The 20,715-nt window shown below is 47.2% G+C and overlaps 1 protein-coding gene across 2 annotated transcripts in view; it reads left to right on the top strand.

Moving 5' to 3' along the window:
• Positions 1 to 20,715, top strand: part of TM9SF3 (transmembrane 9 superfamily member 3) — a 343,971-nt gene that overhangs the window by 165,871 nt on the left and 157,385 nt on the right. For both annotated transcript variants that reach the window (XM_069240441.1, XM_069240440.1), the window contains exon 7: positions 6,618 to 6,784. In XM_069240441.1, coding sequence (XP_069096542.1) covers positions 6,618 to 6,784 — 167 coding nt within the window. The remainder of the gene's footprint in view (positions 1 to 6,617; positions 6,785 to 20,715) is intronic.

The following is a 20,715-nucleotide window of genomic DNA, read 5'->3' as shown; positions in this document are numbered from 1 at the left end:
CCAGAGTGTTTCTTATTGTTTCTGGGAGATGCCCTCAGCTGTTTTTTGTTTTTGTTTTTTTGTCTCTGGGATTGATATGGGTGTGTTTTGATTGATGTGGCGTGTTGCAGCACATATGTGCTGAAGATCAGTCCTGTGGTGGCATTATGGGGTCAGATTGTTTACTCAAAGGGGGTGAAAGCTCTACTGGCTTCCTGAGCGTTGGGAGGGTGGAGCGCCCAATGGTTTAGCTTGCAATATTGTAATCGGGCTGCTGCAGGGTTCTGGAATTCTGTTTTACAATGTTCAAGCGACTTAATGAAGTTACCCTCGAACAAGTCATGCAAGGTGCTGCATTCACCTTTTCCCCCAGCTTGCACACAAGGCACTTCGCTGTGTGGTGTGTTTGGGAAGCGAAGCGAGATCCCTCAAAGGGTGACAAGCTATCACCCTATCCATATGGAACCAGTGTTGTTAGCTCCCATTGGCTGTCCATTCAGAGAGATAGCTGAGGAGTGCGCCCAGTAGTAGTCAAGGAGGTTAGGACACACCAGGCCTCCTTGATCTCTAGGAAGCATAAGTGTGTATGTCGCTCTGAAGTCAGAGTCAATACAATGCTTTCTTTATGCTAGTTCTCTTGACATAATAACTATGCTTTCATAGACTCAGCCTAACTCATTCAAACTTTTTATATTAATTTGGTAATGCATACATTATCTCTGATTTTCTCTACTAAAGAAATTCCAAGAGTGCTATAGAAGAGTTATGGCCAGTATGTGACAAACAAAGAAAATGGTCATGAGTGCATCTTTACCCAACAAGGCCAGCATGTACTAGCAGTTGTAATGCCTGAAGCGTTATGAGGCAGGAGGCCACTGTAACTTTACTAGTCATTTGGAACCCAATGTCAGCTGCTCTTCAAGTTGAAATTTCTGCCTTGATTAAAGTCACAGAAGTAAAACTTAGAAATCTAAGGGTAGGTGCTCATATAGTCATTCAGTTGCGAATGAGCAAGAGCCACACACAAACCAAATAGGGATTGTGGCACCATTCACAGATTTAACAGTGGCCTTTCCCGATGCATGTGTGCACCTTCAGCAGTATTTTCTCTGCCAACTAATGTGGATGTTATTCTGTACTTCCTAACCCAGGCCTGATTTTGCTGGCATCCTTGCCTTTTTTTAAAATAATTAAAATCTCTACTCCCTTTTCTGAGATAGCATTTACCACTGATCCCTGGATTCAGGCCATGTATTTACAGCTATAAACAGCTTGATGCAGCTGGTTCTCATTTTTTTTTGCCTCTCCGACCTAGAAGATAGGCTAGGTCAAGCACATCAAGCATGCACGTTACTGGAAATTGTTTTCAACAATGGGCTATGTCAAAGAGAAAGGAATATTATGTCTTATTACTTGTTTAGTTGACGGCAAGCTCTTGAGAATACAGTATCTGAGATGCATGTTGGTTGCAAAGAGAAATCCCCACATTACACTGCTCACGTTCCATTGGCTTTAATAGTGAAAATCACTCACTTTAAAGTTATGCTTATAGTATATAAAAGAGCTGATTCGTACAATCCATCCTTTTTGAAGATGAGATAAGTACGAACTAGAGCATAAAGATCAATCCCTGGATTTCTTGAAATTGATTTAAAAATTGGTAAAGACTATAATACTAGAAGCTGATCCTAATTGTACAAGCAACACAAACCTGTAACTCTTAATCAAAGTCAGTGTTTTGGAGCTTAATGCACTTAGAGTGCTGTTATTAGCTATTTAGCTGTTATACCTATTTAAAGACTGTTTGAAACTGTGAACCAGGGATGCTATGTGTTGCTCCTTGGGAAGGTTAAAAGTAAGTTGCTATCATAGGGCAAATGTGCACTTCATGTGAAACAATAACATAACCAGTTTCTGCATGCCTGTTTTGTAATCACCTGAGTGCCTTCTCAAAAAAGGTATGTTTAGGCGAGGATGAACTGCAAATTGAAGAAATTGCTTACTTTCTTGAAGTGGAGTCCATAGATAAATTCAGTTGCTCGAAACCTGGTGTGGTATCAAGCTATCAGTTACTGATGTCATTAAACACATTGTCCAAAGTCATTCAAACCCTGCATGGGTGTTGCCCTCACAGACCAAAAACAGTATGTGCTATTAATATTTTGGAAAGTAAAAACACTAACTTGTACAATCATATTCCCCCTGAACCAGCTTCACTTGTTAAGGTTCAAGAAAGAAATGTTCAACCTCAAGGAACGTACTGCCCCATGGACAGTCAAGCTCATTGCACATTCTGATAAGTGTTTCACTGTCTCTTCCAGGGTGGAAATCCTCTGATCCGCCTCAGAGGACTGCTCCACCATCTGCCAAAGGTCCTGAGGGAGGAGGGATACTTTCACCCACACCTCCCCATCTTGGTCTCTAATGCCAATTTGTTGAGGCCTGCGTGCTACCGCATAGGAGTGTTGAGGTGTTTCTGTGTGTGGCAAGGAATGGCGGCGTGGCCTGTAAGTTATCCAAGCATGTCACAGCTAGGGAAGAGGGGAGAGCCAGCCCGCTTGCAACGGATACAGAGCATGATATGCGGCATCCGAGTAGCACGGGCAGTTACATGTCTAAGGGCAGCAAAATGTATGTGCTGTCTTGAACAAGCCCATTAGACTTTTATTGGTATACACTAATACTGATGAAACGTCTGTTCTTTCTTCTGAAAGTGATTTCAGCTCGTCCGTTCAATCAGTGTTTCTTTAAAAACTCTTAAAATTCTTCAAATCAATAAGACCAGGCTGTGATCACTTCAGATATGAATAAGCTGTAAATATTACCATAAGAGAACAGCCTGACTTACAAATATTTTTGTGTACCTGTGTGCACAAATCTGTAAATTCCTTGCCCTAATTTACAGTTTGCGGATTTGTGAAGTTTTATTATACTGTGTTCACGAAAGTCACTCTTTTTTTGGCGTGGTTACCCCACTTTTTGCCTGCTATCAGTATGCTTAGACTGTTTTCACTGGGATACTGCTAACCAGGGCCCCAATGACTGTGCTCTATCCCTCTAAATTTGGTTGCCTAGAACCTTTGTGCATCTTACAATTGGCATACTGGTGCCCCCTTATTAGTCCCTAGTATATGGTAACTAGGTAACCAGGACATTGAGGCACCAGGGGTCTCCCATGAGCTGCAGCATGTATTATGGCACCCATGGGAGCCCATGCGAATTGTATCTGCAGGCCTGCCCTTGCAGCCTCTGTAAAAAAAAAAAAAAAAAAAAAAAAAGGTGCATGCACCCTTTTCACAACAGTTCACTACACCAGATCACTGTAGGTCATACTTATGGTAGGCCCTCCTAGCCCAGAGGACAAGATGCAGGTACCTGTGTGTGAGGGTACCCCTGCATGAGCAGAGGTGCCCCTACGAACTCCAGTCCTATTTTTCTGGACTTCATAAGTACGGGGAGCCATTTTACCTGTGTCCATTTACATAATGGTAACTCCAAATCTGGGCATGTTTGGTATCAAACATGTCAGAATCATACCCCAATACTGTTGCCAGTATTGGTTGCATGATTCCATACACTCGGGGGCTCCTTTGAGGACCTAATTCCTCCCCCTTCCAAAGTATTGCTTCTACCAGTCTTCTGGGGTTTTACGGGTAACTGCGCTGTGCCACCCCTCAGACAGGTTTCTGCCCTCCTGCTGCTTGACCACCTCAGGCAGGGGAAGGCAGAACAAAGGATTTCCTGTGGGAGAGGGAAGCAACACCCTCTCCCTTTGAAATAAGAGTTAAAAGGCTTTGGGTAGCCTCCCCAAGCCACCGGTTTGCTTTGAAGGGAACATTTGGTGTCCTCTGTGCATAAACCGGTTTGCACCAGCCCAGAGACCCCCGGTCCCTGCTCGCGCGCGAAACTGGACAAAGTAATGGGGAGTGACCACTCCCCTGTCCATCACCACCCTAAGGGTGGTGCCCAGAGCTCCCCCTGGTGACCACTTGATTCTGCCATCTTGAAATATACAGAGGCTCCTGGAGCATCTGAGTGGCTAGGTCAGACAGGCGACGTCGAACCCCCTCCTGATAGGTGGTCACCTTGCAAGGTGACCAAACCCCCTTTTAGGGCTCCCTTGTGGATGGGTCCCCAGATTCGATGTGCAAGAGTCCACCTGGACTCCTCTGCATCCTTTACTGCTACCTCTGGCCACTGAAACCACAACTGGACTCTTCAGGAACTGACAAGACTGCAACTCCTGGGCCGACCTCACCTTGCAACATTGTTTCTTAGGCTACTTCCAGCAACAGTATTGTTTCCCCGGCTGTGCATCCTCTGCGGTCGGCGAGATCAAGAAGGAAGAACCTCCCTTTGAGTGAAGCAGGCACCTACATCAACGAGGTCCGGCTGTGTGGATCTGCTCTCCTCTGGAACCAAGTGGATCCTGCATTTCAGGTGCTGGTCCCCTTGGTCCTCTCTGCCAGCTTTCCAGCTTGGGAGACGGTGAGCCCTTGCCTCTCCTTGCAGGACAGTACCCCTGTGCACCACGACTCGTGCAGCTGCCGAGGCTTGTTGTCGCCTTCTCCAAGGATCTTCAGGCTCCAAGTAGCCCTGGCCCCCAGCACTTCATCCTGCCAAACAGTCTCCTCTCTGCTGCTCCAGTGAAATGGGACTCCTCTCCAGGTGCGGTGATTGGGCCTCAGTGTGACTTGCGGTGCTTGCTGCCAGTGGGTTGCCTATGGGGGCTGCGACTGCTTCTGCTGGCTCTCCCGACTGCTGAGGGTCAGCCTGGACTCCCCTCCGAGGGTCTGGTCCCCTTGACCTTGTTGGTCCTCTTCAGCCTTGCACCTTGTCTTTAGCTCCTCTTGTCATTTGCCAAGGCTTGTTGGTGGTTCTCCTACACCACTAATAAATGTGGGATAGCATCTGCACCGCACAAAGGACTTCTGCAGCTCCTGGGCTCCACAGCTGGTCGTCGTCTTCCCCGTCGATCCGAATCTTCATCCACAGAAGGGTGGGTGGCTCCTGCACCGACTGGACATTCCATCATGGACTGGATTCTGTCCCCTTCTTTTGCAAGTATACTTCAAGTATACTATGGTGTCTTCTAGACTGGTCCTGTTCTTGCCCAATCCAATTTCTAAGCCCTCTTGTTAGTCCTTGGGAAAACCAGGTACTTACCTCTGCTCTCCTGGTCACTGGAAGTCACTCAGGTACCCACCTTTGTGGGGGGGTCCCTAGTTTTTACAGTTTCTGTCTAACAACTCCGTATCCATGGGTGGGAGACTTCTCTTTGCATCCCACTATTTTAGTATATGGTTTGGTCCTCTCCTAGGGTCCTAACTATTTTTCAATAATTCTTGCCAATGCGTGTTGTTTCTTGTGCCTATTCCTAATTATGATTGAGATATATATATACATGCTTAATGTGTACTTTCCTCCAGTTGGTGTGGGGGATGGGGGGACTGCCTAAAAGTAATCTAGTGTTGTGTTGCTATAATAAATGCCCTTTATTTTTGTAACACTGTGTGGTTCTTTCATGTGTGATAAGTTGCTGTGTGCCTATTGTGGTATTGCATAAGCTTTGCATGTCTCCTAGTTAAGTCCTGGCTTCTCATATACAGTTACCTCTAGAGAGCCCTGGCTTCCTAGACCCTGCCTACATTCACTAATAAGAGTCACCTGCGCCTGGTATAAGGTGTCAACACCATAGGTGTCCACACCAGGCCAGCTTCCTACACTGTGGTCACTAATGTAACATATTTCCCACAGTCAAAACATTTACGGTTGTGCCTTGGAACCAAGAAACAGATTGATGCTGCAAAGTGTGAGCAACCGTAACCTCGTAATTAGTGAGACGTGGCAATCATCTTAATGATATTGCCCCTTCCTGGATGAACCTACTTATTTCAAAATCGGTATTTGAACCTTTCCATGATAGATGAAGTGACATTTAATAGGTGTCTAGGCGAGTGGCTTCTTACATAGAACTCAACACGGAGATCGAGTGACGGGAGGTTAAAAAATTGTCTGCACCATTTTGCACACTACTTCTATTTGCATTGTAGATTTTTTCAGGTACAGTAGGAAAGTAATAAGCCTGCATGAATGGGAATAATTGAGTGATTGTCACAACACTTACTCGTTGAAACTTTACATTGCCTAGGGGCACCGGCTGCAATATTTGGAATTCTTTGGCTTAAAAAAGAGCTGTGGTAAAAAGATCCAGGGGGCAGAACTCTCAATCGAAGTACTCTTCACTCACTTTTAATACAAGATTTTAAAAGGGAGTCTCCCCTTTTTTTAAGCACTGTTATAAATTGTTTTCCCTTTAATTTCCTGCTTTTATGTGAAATAAAAAAATGCGTCAAAGGTCAAACATTGCACCACTGTTAAAATTTTTAAAAAAACAATTTTGGATGTTCACAAGGTGCATAATGATGGCAGCAAATTATTGTAAAGTGAAATATGTCCATAGGGGCATGTTTGCTGTCAAAGAATTGCTACAGGTCAGTAACCTTTCTGTTTCTAATGCTTTTGGAATGTGTGGCTTTTATAAATATTTAGTCCTCAATAGCAATTGTGATATACTTTGTTTACATTAAGTATGTTGGTGAGATGTACCTTTTATGTTTTTACTTTTGTAATTTCAGGACAGAGATCTAGGAGATGAATATGGCTGGAAACAGGTTCATGGTGATGTTTTTCGACCATCCAGCCATCCTTTGATATTCTCATCGCTCATCGGTTCAGGGTGTCAGATTTTTTCAGTGTCTCTAATAGTCATCATTGTTGCAATGATTGAAGACTTGTACACAGAGTGAGTATTTTTAGGCAAATGGTATATCATATAAAAAAAACTTATAAAGTATCAAATGAGATAAAAAATTTGCATTCAGACATAATATATTGTAACTTATTTGGAAATGGGAAAATGTAAAGCCTGCATTCATCTGTGATAAGTAGGAACTTCTTCAACATTTTAATTTTGTGAAGTGGGTGTTACATGGAATAAGTATTTTAGGATAAAGGTTTGACCTTATTTACAGTTCATCATGCCTATGCAATTTTCTTGCAATGGATATTTCCTTTTAGAAGTATGTACTATTGAAACAAATGAAATACATTTTGTGTTATATGCATAAAAGTGGCCTTGATGCACATTCCTTTTGTGCAAATTCTTCAAAGTTAAATCGTTATAATTGAGTTAATTGTTTAGAATAACTAATGTTGTGGTGAAGTTGGCAATTTGGCGGCGGCGTAGAAGCATTTTCCTCAGAGGCTCGCTGCCCGACCTGCCATTCCTCTATTTTGGCCCATTGACTGCTTACCAGTCTGCTCGGGCATGGGCCCATGATGTGGTATATCCTTCAGTGGCTGCACAACCGGCTGGTGAGGTGATGTAGCATGCCAGACAGTCAATGCGTTGGGCCTGACGCTACTATACCTGCCTTACAATGGCAGGCCTTGTCTGTGAGTGGTAGCTGTGCCCTGAAAACTCCCCTCATGTGACTTTACACTCTGCCCCCTGTGTAGGGGGCTTACCTCCAGATTGTTAATGAGTAGGGTGGCTCCCCTGAAGCCATGTATTCCTGTCGCTTTGTACCCTAGGCCTGTTCTTGCTGTGGTGCTTTCCCCCTGGTCTGCTGGATTTGGGCAAGACAGTTATTCCATTGCCGTTTCTGGGTGGCCGTGTGGGGCCCTCGTAATGCTCTTCCTAGCGGGGGTCTGGTGGTTGGGTGAGGTCCTTGGGCCCTGTGTAGGAGGCGGCAAGGACCATTCATCGCTCAGCCCAGCTCTCCCCGTCATCAGCCTCTGAAGTGGCATGCACCCCTGGCCAGGGCCCTCAGTCGCCAGCAGCCACACTGACTCTGGGTTCATTGCATTCAAACCTGCGTCATGTTGACGATAGAGGACATACAAAAGACTAATGTGAAAGAGTTGCTTACCAAAGAGGCAGCTAAGAAACTTGACTCACAGAGAGAAGCCTGAGGATGACCTCATTTGCGCTGAATCAGCACCCGCCGGCCACACGACAGTCAACATGGATGCCCCCATCACCATGTCCTTCAGGGAGAACCTACGTGGGACCTTGAGGGGTCTCTTGGCGAGTTTTTGCCAGGAACTAAAAGCTGAAGTCAAACAGGTCCGCTTTTCTGGGATGCAGGACTTTCTCCTTGGGGGATAGTGGGGGACACACATGAGGAGCAACTAAACAATCTTCGCCGGGAAGTTGTGCAGCTGAAGGATCAGAACATAGATCTTCAGCCACACCTCGAGGGTTTAGAAAACTGTTTCAGCAGCTCCAACATCTGTGTTGATGGGAGGGGGAGATATTGCGATATCAAAGGTTATGTCATTTGGCTCTTTTGTCACCTCCCTGATCTTTCAGACTATAATGTTCAACTAGACCACACTAGGAGGCAGAGGGAGCCACAGTGTTGCTGGAGCAGACATCCTCACCCGGGTCTGTCACTTTCGGCAAAAGGAGGGCATTATCGCGATGGCTCGAGCGGCTGGCCCCCCTCACCTTTGAGGGACCACACTGGCTCCACTAGGACCTTTCACTAATAACCCTCCACAAATGAGACTTCCTTCAACAAGGCACAATATTTCTCTATTCTGAAAGAGTCAAGTACAAGTGGGGCCATCCGTTCCACCTCACCTTTCGATTCAATGGCGCCACCCACTCGGTCCACGAGCTGGAGGAGGTGGACTTGATCCTTTAATTAAGGGAGCCAGCAGGTAGCCTTGCGGCGGCTCCCAAAGACCCACCTCCACCAACAAATACCAACTATGGACCCAGCAGGCCGCTAACAACTCAGCACAAAAACCCTCAGCAGAGAAGAGATGCAGGGAGCAGTCGGCCCTCCTACATAAGCTACAATCTCAAGGTCAAACCAAGGAGCCCAAGTGACAATCCCTGCAAGGAATGTGTTAGGCTGTGTGCTGTGCCATGGGACGAGTTTGCCATAGCCCCTCTAGCCAGACCCATTCAGGGGCTTGAGCGTACGTTTGAGCAAAATATCTATTGAAGCTGATCACGGCGGGCCTAAACTGCCTCAAGATGTAAGATGGCTGTTGATGGTGATGATTTTCTCAGTGACTACACTGTGATGCATACGGTTCATTCTGCTGTTCAGAACATGGTTCCTGTTGCCAGTTTGTGCCCCCCTCGTCCTGTTCTTTCTTACCTACTGACAACACATACAGAAAACATGAGCTACTCCCTGCCCCCTTTCGGGGCGCTCACTTACCTTGCCCATGCACTACATGATATCCATTTCGGATTGTAAGCGCAGCTCAAACATCCGTGGGCTCAGTGCCCCCACTAAGAAGCTGGCGACACTGACAATTCTCTGAGACTCTTGGGCGGAGTTATACCTCCTCCAGGAGACTCACCTCCTCCTCCAAAAAGACTACCCAACCTATGTCTAAAGAATGCACATGTCATTTTCACCCCTCCAATCCCAAGATATCTGCAGGGGTAGAAATCCTACTTACCAACATATTCCCAGGTCTGGTCCTACTCACAGGTCCTGAGATCTCAGGGTGACTTGGCCTTAAAAGTTCAGCTAGGTGGCATCACCCTTGTCGTTGCGAGCCACCAGCGAACAAAAAGAAACTGTCTTGCAGCACTCACTCAATCTGGTAACGGTGTCTTCTGCCACACATTTTGTGATAAGTGGAGACTGCAATTTAGTTCTGCATCTGACCCTGGACTGGTCTGTTGAAAGGGCTGGGCAAGATGGGTACTTTCTCTGCTAAGGGACTGTTGCTCTCCGAGATGGGTTTGAGAGACGCTTGGAGGGCATTGTACCCCTTAGCTTGCGACTTCACTCATTACTCCACTGTGTGGCAATCTTATGTGCGGTTAGACTGTTTTTTATGTTCTCCTTGCTACAGCCTTATATCCAAGATGCAGCCATCAAATTATCTGCCCTCTCAGATCACTTCCCTTTTACTATCTCCCTCAAGCTGTTCTACTCCTGTCTCAATAACCGCTTGTGGTAACTTGATACCATATGCAAACATCAATCGTTTCAGGCAGAGCTGCAGGAGCAAATTGCCCTTTTCCTTCAGATCAACAACACACCTACTGTCTCCCCCTCCCTACTGTGGGTGACCCTCAAATCAGTACTTCAGGGTTCCCTCCTCACCGTCACAGCACCGTTCAACACAATCTAGCGAGACAAGGGATTGGAGCTTTAGAACAGACTGAAGGATCCGGAAGCCTGTCATAAGCAAACTGGGGCCTGCACAGTTTGGAAACAATTGTCTGCTGTTCACAAGGAGCTGAAAGCCCTTGTCTACGACAAAGCTGAATATGCAGTGCTGCAAGTGTAACCTGTTGCTTTCATAAGCAGAAGGGTGACCCCAGGGAAAAGCGTTGGTCAGCCATAGAGAGGAAGGCTTCTGCTGTGGTCTGGGCTTTGAAAAAGTTGAGGCCATACTTGTTTGGCACTCATATCCTTGTTCAAACAGACCACACGCCCCTCATATAGGGTAAGCAAATGAAAGGTGAGAATCCCAAATAGTTGATGTGGTCCATATCCCTACAAGGAATGGAGTATATAGTGGAACATAGACTTGGGAGGAACCACTCCAATGCAGATGGACTCTCCAGGTATTTCCACTAAGACAATTAAGACTCAACTGGGCAAGGTTAGTCTTATTGTCCTTCATTTTGGGGGAAGGGGGGTTTATGTAGTAAAGTACCCCTTTTTGGCATGGTTACCCCCACTTTTTGCCTGCTGTCAGTATGCTTAGACTGTTTTCACTGGGATCCTGCTAACGAGGACCCCAGTGATTGTGCTCTCTCCCTCTAAATTTGGTTTCCTACAACTTTGCACACGCCACGATTGGCATACTAGTGCCCCCCCCTATAAATACCTAGTATATGGTACTTAAGTACCCAGGGCATTGAGGCACCAGGGGTCCCCCCATGGGCTGCAGCATGTATTATGCCACCCATGGGAGCCCATGCAAAATGTGTCTGCAAGCCTGCCATTACAGTCTGCGTGAAAAGGTGCAAGCATCCTTTCACTATAGGTCACTGCACCAAGTCACTATAAGTCACCCCTGTGGTAGGCCCTCCTAGCCCAGAGGGCAGGGTGCAGGAACCTGTGTGTAAGGGCACCCCAGCATGAGCAGAGGCGGCCCTACAAAGTCCAGCTTCATTACACTGGACTTAACGTAACCAGACACAAGTCACTACCTGGTTTAAGCTACATAATGGTAACTCTGAACTTGGGCATGTTTGGTATCAATCATGTCAGAATCCTGCCCCAATACTGTTGCCAGTATTGGTTGCATGATTCCATGTACTCTGGGTGCTCCTTAGAGGACCCCCAGTATTGCTCCTACCAATCTTCTGGGGTTTTTTGACCGGTTCACACTGCTGCCACCCCTCAGACAGGTTTCTGGCCTCCTGCCGCTTGACTAGCTCAGGTAGCGGAAGGCAGAACTAATAATTTCCTGTGGGAGAGGGAGTTAACACCCGTCTCCCTTGGAAATAGGTGTTACAAGGCTTGAAAGTGATAGCCTCCCCCAAGCCACCGGTATGCTTTGAAGGGCACATATGCATAAACCGGTTTGCTCCAGTTCAGGGACCCCGGTCCCCACTCTGGTGCGAAACTGGACAAAGGAAAGGGTAGTGACCACTCCCCTGTCCATCACCACCACAGGGATGATGACCAGTGCTCCTCCAGATGGCCACTTGATTCTACCATCTTAAAAACCAAGATGTGCAGAGGCCGCTGGAAGCATCTCCTGATACGTGGTCACCTTGCAAGGTGACCAATCCCCCTTCTAGGGCTATTTAGGGTCTCTATTGCGGATGGGTCCTCAGATTCGACATGCAAGATTCCACCAGAACCTGGCATTGTTTACTTCATCTTCTGGCCACTGGAACTGCTTCTGGACTCCCTAGGTACTGACAATCTGCACCTCCGGTGAAAACTTCGGTTTGCAACATTGTTTCTCTATCTCCTTCCAGCAACTGCAACATTTCACCAGCTGTGCATCTTCTGAGGTTGGGGACACTTCAGCCTGCACCAAGAAGTAAGAAGGAATCTTCCTCGGGTGAAGGAGTCACTCCCCTGCATCTGCAGGTACCAACTGCATCAACGCCCGGCTGCGTGGATCTACTCTCCTTCGGAACTGTGTGGATCCTGCATCACAGGGGGTGGTGTGAAGAGGTCCCCTTGGTCCTCTCTGCCAGCTGTCCAACTTGGGAGATGGTAAGCCCTTTCCTTTCCTTGCAGGACAATACCCCTGTGCACTGCAACTGTTGCAGCTACCATGGCTTGTTTGCTCCTGCTCCAAGGGATCTTTAGGCTCTGTTTAGCCCTGACCTCCAGCATTTCATCCTACCAAGCACAGTCTCCTCTCTGCTACTCCAGTGACTTCTCTACAGGTGTGCTGAGTGGGCCTCACTGCGACTTTCAGTGCCTGATGCCAGTGGGTTGTCTGTCGGGGGGGGGTTGCATCCACTTCTGTTGGCTCTCCCGACTGCTGAGGGTCATCTCCGACCCCCCCCCCCCCCCCCCCCAAAGGGTTGAGTCCCCTAGGCCTTGCTGGTCCTCTTCAGCTGTGCACCTCTTAATTTTCTTCTCCTGCACTTGGCAAGGGGTGTTGGTGTTTTTTCTGCACCACTAACCAACTTCAACCCGACAGCTGACATGGGACACCATTGGCATCACTTCAGGGACTCTTCTTCATCTCCTGGGCTGCACAGCTGGCCTTTTGTCCCCGTCGGCATAGTCCTGCATCCACAGAAGGGTGGCTTCTGCCAGAATCGAACACTCCATCACGAACTGGACTTGGTCCCCTTCCTTTGTGGGTCCTCTTCTGCCAGAATCTGCTTTTGGGCTCTTCCAGTCTGGTCTGGATCTTGTGCAGTCCTTTTCCTAAGTCCTCCTGTTGGTTCTAGGGAAAACCAGGTACTTACCTCTGCTCTCCTGGTCGCTGAGGGTCAGTCTGGTACTCCCCTCTTGGGGTTCCTAGTTCCTCCAGCTCCCCTCTAACGATTCTACGTTCTTGGGTGGGGGACTGCATCTTGCATTCCGTTTACTTAGTATATGGTCTGGCCCTCCCCTAGGGCCTTCACTATTTTCTAATACTTTTGCTAATGCTTGTTGCTTTTATGCTCCTTACTGATTGCTAATGTTTATATAATTAGTGCTACACTTACCTCCATTTGGGGGACTGCCTATTAGTATTTGTGTTTCCATAATAAAGTACCTTTATTTTTGTAACACTGTGTGGTTATTTCATGTTTGATAGCTCTGTGTGACTATAGTGGTATTGCAAAAGCTATGCATGTCTCAAATATAAGTCTTGGCGGCTCATCTACAGCTACCTCTAGAGAGCCCTGGCTTCCTAGATGTAAGGCAAGGTCTTCTTTGGCATAGTTACCCCATAACATTTTGCCTTTTGTTGATGCCAGTTATCATTGAAAGTGTGCTGGGACCCTGCTAACCAGGCCCCAGCACCAGTGTTCTTTCCCTAAACTGTACCTTTGTTCGCACAATTGGCATAGCCCTGGCACACAAACGTCCCTTGTAAATGGTACCCCTGGTACCAAGGACCCTGTTGCCAGGGAAGGTCTCTAAGGGCTGCAGCATGTCTTATGCCACCCTGTGGACCCCTCATTCAGCACATGCACACTGCCTCACAGCTTGTGTGTGCTGGTGGGGAGAAAATTACTGTTGACATGGCACTCCCCTCATAGTGCCTTGCCCACCTCACTGCCTGTGGCATAGGTGAGTCACCCCACTAGCAGGCTTTACAGCCCTAAGGCAGGGTGCACTATATACCACAGGTGAGGGCATAAGTGCATGAGCACTATACCCCTACAGTGTCTAAGTAAAACCTTAGACATTGTAAGTGCAGGGTGCACTGAAATCTGGGAAGTTTGGTATCAAACTTCTCAGCACAATAAATGCACACTGATCCCAGTGTGGGATTTATTGTAAAATACATCCAGAGGGCATCTTAGAGATGCCCCCTGAATACCAGTCCGACTCCTAGTGCTAGGCTGACCAGTTTCTGCCAGCCTTCCACAACCAGATGAGTTTCTGGCCACATAGGGTGAGTGCCTTTGTCACTCTGTGGCCAGGACCAAAGCCTGTACTGGGTGGAGGGGTTTCTCACCTCCCCCTGAAGGAACTGTAACACCTGGCGGTGAGCGTCAAAGACTCATGCCTTTTGTTACAGCACCCCAGGGAATCCCAGCTAGTGGAGATGCCCGCCCCGCTGGCCACTGCCCCCATTCTTGGCGGCAAGGCTGGAGGAGATGATGAGGAAAAGGAGGAGCCACCCACCACTCAGGACAGCCCCTAAGGTTCCCTGAGCTGAGGTGACTCATGCCTTTAGAAATCCTCCATTTTGAGATTGGAGGATTCCCCCAATAGGAATAGGGATGTGCCCCTCTCCCCTCAGGGAGGAGGCACAAAGAGGGTGTAGCCACCCTCCAGGACAGTAGCCACTGGTTACTGCCCCCCAGACCTAAACACACCCCTAGTTTGGTATTTAGGAGCGACCCAGAACCCAGGAAATCAGATTACTGCAACCTGAAGAAAGAAAGACTGCTGACCTGAAAGCCCCACAGAGACGATGGATACACCAACTGACTTGGCCCCAGCCATACTGGCCTATCCCCAGACTCAAAGAACCTGCACAGCGACGCATCCGACAGGGACCAGTGACCTCTGAGAACTCAAAAGACTGCCCTGAACCCGAAGGACCAAGAAACTCTCGAGAACAGCGGCTCTGTTCAAAAACAGCAACAACTTTGCAACCTTTTAGCAACTTCCAAAGAACTCTCTCTTCCCGCCAGAAGTGTGAGACTTCTCACTCTGCACCCAACGCCCCCGGTTTGAGCTCCAGAGAACTTACACCACAGAGAGGACTCCCAGGCGACTATGACGACGCGAGTAACCTGAGTCGACCCACCTGTGACCCCACAGAGACGCCTGCAGAGAGGATCCAGAGGCTCCCCCTGACCGCGACTGCCTTGTAACAAGGAACCCGACGCCTGGACCAAGCACTGCACCCGCAGCCCCGAGGACTGAGAGGAACCACCTTCCAGTGCAGGAGTGACCAGCAGGCAGCCTTCTTCCTAGCCCAGTCGGTGACTGGCCCGAGAAGCCCCCCCTGAGCCCTGCCCACATGGCCCTCACAGTGCTCTACAAACCCCCCCCTGGTCTGTTCCCCGGGGACGCAGGTACTTACTTACCTGCTAGCAGACTGGAACCGGTGCACCCCTGTTCTTCATAGGCGCCTATGTGTTTTGGGCCCTCCTTTGACCTTTGCACCTGACCAGCCCTGTGATGCTGGTGCAGTGACTGAGGTTGCCTTGAACCCCCAACGGTGGGCTGCCTATGCCCTGGAGACTGACTGTGTAAGTGCTTTACTTACCTGAGAAACTTAACCAAACTTACCTCCTCCAGGAACTGTTGATTTGTGCACTGTGTCCACTTCTAAAAAATCTCATTGCCTTTTTAACTAAAACTGTGTGTACTACTTCTTTGAATCAAAGTTCTATACTTAACTATGTGAAGTACCTTGCATTTTATGTATTTACCTCAAATCTTGAATCTTGTGGTTCTAAAATAAAGAAAATATATTTTTCCATATAAAAACTATTGGTCTGGAGTTGAGTCTTTGAGGGTGTGTTCCTCATTAATTACCTGTGTGTGTACAACGAATGCTTAACACTACCCTCTGATAAGCCTACTGCTCGACCACACTACCACAAAATAGAGCATTAGTATTATCTAATTTTGCCACTATCAACCTCTAGTGGGAACACTTGGACTTTGCACACTATCTCTCACTTTGAGATAGTATATACAGAGCCAACTTCCTACACTTTACTAATAGGGGATATCTGGACCAGGTATAGGGAAATAACACCCTAGGCGTCCACCACATCCCAGGCCAGCGTCCTAAAGCAACCCTTATTAGATAGTGTTACACTGTCTTGGTAGCCAGGGCTCTCTAGTGGCAGCTGTGGTGAATAGCCAAGACATATCTAGGAGGAGTGTGAAGTACTTGCAATACTACAGTAGTCGCACAGTAACTTATCAAACCTGAAAGGAACCACACAGGTTTGAAAAAATAAAGGTACGTTGTTACAGGGACTCTAAACTAGATTACTATAGGCAAACCCCCTTCTGGAGGTACGTACACACAAAGTATACATAAGTAAGTATTAGGGAATAGCATAAAATAACAAGGGCCCTATGGGGGGGCACAAACACTATACTAAGAGTGGAATGCGAGAATGGGTCCCCAACCAGAGGATATGGAGTGGTTAGCCAAGGGCTGGGAGAGAGTGGAACCCCAAGGGGTAGGTATCTAGAAGACCCTCAGCGACTATGAGAAGAAAGGTAAGTTACCTGGTAGTCCCATAGGGTAACAAGGGGGACTCGTAAATGGAATATTGCAAAAGCAGGACAAGGCTGGTGGAACCCAACAGTGGATTCTGGATGAAGAGGACCTACAAAAGAAGGGCACAGTCCAGTCCACATAGGAGTGTCCAGGTGGGTCAGGAGGCAATGCCCACCCTTCTGTGGGTGAAGATCCAGGTCGACAGTGATGGGGGAAGCCCAGCTGCGGAGTCCAGGAGCTGCAGAGTCGTCCCTGAATTCATCTAGGAGCTGTCCCTCGTCAGTCTCCGGATTGCAGACGGTTCAGTGGTCAGGAGGATCACCAACAAGCAAATGCCACTGGAGCTGTTGGAGATTTGCAGAACTGAAGAGGACCAACAAGGTCCTGGGGACTCGATCCTTGGAAGGGAGTCAGGGCTGACCCTTAGAAGACTGAAGAGTCAGCAGAAGCAGTCTGAGACCCCACAAGCAATCCACTGGCAGCAGATACAGCAAGTCGCAGTGAGACACAGTCAGCTCATCTGAAGAGGAGTCCCATGTAGTTGGAGCAGCAGAAAGTAGAGTAATGACGAACTCCCAGCCCATGTACTCAATATAGCCACACTGCACTTGAATGGATTTAGACACTCTAAGGGGGTATATTGCTCATGTAGCTATGCCCTTAACTGTGGTATAGTGCACCCCGCCTCAGGGATGTAAGGCCTCCTAGAGGGGTGACTTACCTATGCCGCAGGCGGTGGTTTTTGCGCATAGCACCATGAGGGGGATACCATGTCGACTTTACCTTTTTCTCCCCACCAGCATGCACAATCTGCAATGGCAGTATGCATAGTCTTGGTGAGTGGGTCCTTAGGATGGCTCAAAACATGCTCCTGCCCTTAGGGACTCTCCTCCTTTTAAAGAGGCTTACCAATATGTTTCCTCCTTCACCGTTGCTAATGCTCCAATGGGATTTGAACTTTGTTCTTACTTTTCTGATGTGTGCCCATTTCGAGCCAGTTCATAACTGCCGACTTAGGCGTCTTACTCTAAAAACAGCCTCCCTTGTAGCTGTCACTTCTGCCCGCAGGGTGAGTGAGCTGCGGGCGTTTTCATTGAAACCATACTTCATTGCCATCCATCCTGACAAAGGTGATGCTTCATACCTGGGCTTCCTTTTTACCAAAAGTGGTCATGCCCTTTCATGTAGGTCTATCCATCACCTTGCCTACTTTTTATGAATCTTTCTAAGGAAGAGGAGAGACTCCAACTCCTGGACCCAAACATAGAGTTGGCGTTGTATCTTGATCATACAAAAGTGTTCTGGGTGGATGATCAACTCTTTGTGGGTTATGTGAGTGCGATGAAAGGTTGGGCAGTGAGGAAGAGGATCCTCTCCAGATGGGTTGTTCTCTAAATTACAATGTGCTACGCATTGCCTAAGAAGCAACCCCAGGAGAGTTTGTGTGCTCATTCCACCACTGTGTTAGCATGAGGGGTTCCAGTCCTGTACATCTGCCAGGCTGCAACGTGGGCGTTATTGCACACGTTCACCAAACACTAGTGCTTAAACAGTAAGGTCCGAAGGTATGGGTACTTTGCCTGTTAGGTCCTGCAAGACTTTCTGGTATGATCTTGGTATTATCATGGTTTGCAGACCCACCTCAGAGGATGGAATTGCTTGAGTATCTATTCTAAGGTAAGGAATCAGCAGCTAGAAGATGAACAAGTTACCTTCGGTAACAAAATTAGCTGGCAGAGACATATTCTAGTTGCAGATTCCTTATCGACCCACCCATCCTCCCCGCTCTGCAAACTGATTTCTAGGGGCAGGGGCTTCCTTTTTAGGACCCTAGTTCTGATGCACTAGTTGTTCTTCTTGGCTCCACGCTTCTGGCTTGGAAAGTCTTGAAAAGTACTGACGTCAGACTGCTGGGGTGGCACCTATATAGGACCTGCAACGTCCTATCCAACGATCATGACACAGACAACAGACGCGAAGTTGACCGAGGCCACCTAACGGCATGCAGGGATGCTGCCTTAGAAAAACCTCCAGATCCAGACTGATGTCTGGAGTGGGGCATTCAAAAGTAAAGAATCTTCAACTAGAATATGTCTCTACCCAATAATTTGTTACCGAAGGTAAGTGACTTGTTCAAATACTCAATAAACTGATTTGCGCTATAACTTATGTTGTCAGGCCAATTATCCTGAAACGTATTTGCTTTGGTTTTGTAAATGTGTTTTTGCATTTAATAATAAAAAAACTAAAAATTACCAAATTACACCTGTAATTCTACTAGTGGGCCCTTCATCCTTGTCACATGAGAATAGTTCTTAGTAAGTTGAGAGCATGTGACATAATGTATCAACACAAGGCTCTTGTGTTGCTCTTCAACCCTAAAACTAAAATGATTTCCCCATCCAGGTATGCAGGTCAGTCAACAAGAAGGCTTTAGGTTGGTTACCCCAAAATGGTAATCTTCCTCAGTCAAGGATTTTTCCATGCATCATAGATCAAAGTACCAATTTCCTCATAGAAGGAAGTGCACTACATTCCTTGTAAAGGATGGCGTTAACCAAAGTCAGTTTTCCCAGATGAAGCAGTTGAGATATTGAAGCAATCCTGACGATTAGGTGTAATCTTAGCTGCACAATAGGTTGCAAAGGGAAAAGGCAGTTCAGAAATGAAACACTCACTTGCAATAGAAAATTGGTCTCCTTAAAAAGTCAAGCTCACAATCTGTGTGAAGAACTCAAATTCTCATCCTCTTCAAAGTAAAAAACATATTGAATACACTCCTTATTGAGCTACCTGACAGCAGAGAGATTTAGTGTTTCAGCAACTAGTTCCTCTTTACCGCCCTCCTTGCCAGAGACTGGTGTGAGGTAAATTAATTGTAAGGTATGTAGGCATTATCAGTTTCATCAGTGCAACATAAACACTTAAAAATATGCCTCCTCCGAGAATGAACTTAAGACAGTTGTTTCAAACCACAGGTACATGGGAAGTTCTAGAAATGTCGCTCATTGCGGAACACAGACTGACGTGGTAGAGCAAGCACAATCTACCCTTGATACACTCTTGGCAAACCCTCTGCCTCATGTAACCCTTACAATGGACACATCACAAACTTTGTGAGCACGTGCCTGAATTGACTAGTCACTGCAAGTGGTTGAAGGAAGAAGCCTTAAAACATATCAGGGTACATACTAGAAATGATGGCATTGTGTCTAGCTCTAAAGGCATTTCAAAAGTTAAAAAACAAAGTTGCCTAATAGGTGCTCACAATATGGCAAGGTTTCACAAACAGCAAGGGAGAGTTACTTAGTTCACTTGTTAAGACAGGCTCAAATGATCTGGCATTTGGCACACAGTCCTCAGAATCGCCTTCAGTTAGAGCGTGTGCCAGCGGTGAACAATTGTTTTTTGGATTGTAGGCAGTTGGCTCTGTATATACTATTTCAAAGTAAGAAATAGTGTGCAGAGTCCAAGGGTTCCCCTTAGAGGTAAGATAGTGGCAAAAGTAGATCATTCTAATGCTCTATTTTGTGGTAGTGTGGTCGAGCAGAAGGCTTATCAGAGGGTAGTGTTAAGCATTTGTTGTACACACACAGGCAATAAATGAGGAACACACACTCAGACTTACACCAGGCCAATAGGTTTTTATATTGAAAAATATATTTTCTTAGTTTATTTTAAGAACCACAGGTTCAAGATTTACAAGTAATACTTTAAATGTAAGGTACTTCACTTAGATACTTTAGGAACTTTGAATAAAAGCAATATCATATATAGTCTTTGTAAAAATGGCAATAAGCTATTTTCAAAGTGTACACTGTGCAATAATTAACAGTTCCTGGGGGAGGTAAGTAAAGGTTAGGTTTGCAGGTAAGCAAAACACTTAGAAGTCTCAAAGCTGGGGCCAAGGTAGCCCACTGTTGGGGGTTCAAGGCAACCCCAAAGTTACCACACCAGCAGCTCAGGGCCAGTCAGGTGCAGAGGTCAAAGAGGGGCCCAAAACACATAGGCTTCAATGGAGAACAGGGGTGCCCCTGTTCCAGTCTGCCAGCAGGTAAGTACCCGCGTCCTCGGGGGGCAGACCAGGGGAGTTTTGTAGGGCACTAGGGGAGACACAAGCAGGCACAGAAAACAATCCCTTAGGCGGCACAGGGGCGGCCGGGTGCAGTGTGCAAAGCAGGCATCGGGTTTTGTATAGGTTTCAATGGAGGGACCCGGGGGTCACTCTTGCGGTGCAGGGGGGGGGGGCTTCTCTGGACAGCCACCACCTGGGCTAGGCAGAAGGTCGCCTGGGGGTCACTCCTGCATCGAAGTTTGGTTCCTTCAGGTCCTGGGGGCTGCGGGTGCAGTGTT

The sequence above is a fragment of the Pleurodeles waltl genome, chromosome 6 (genome assembly GCF_031143425.1).
Source record: "Pleurodeles waltl isolate 20211129_DDA chromosome 6, aPleWal1.hap1.20221129, whole genome shotgun sequence".
In the NCBI taxonomy this organism is placed as follows: Eukaryota; Metazoa; Chordata; class Amphibia; order Caudata; family Salamandridae; genus Pleurodeles; species Pleurodeles waltl.
Note: the sequence above shows the minus strand (reverse complement) of the source record. Positions and strands in the feature narration are given on the sequence as shown.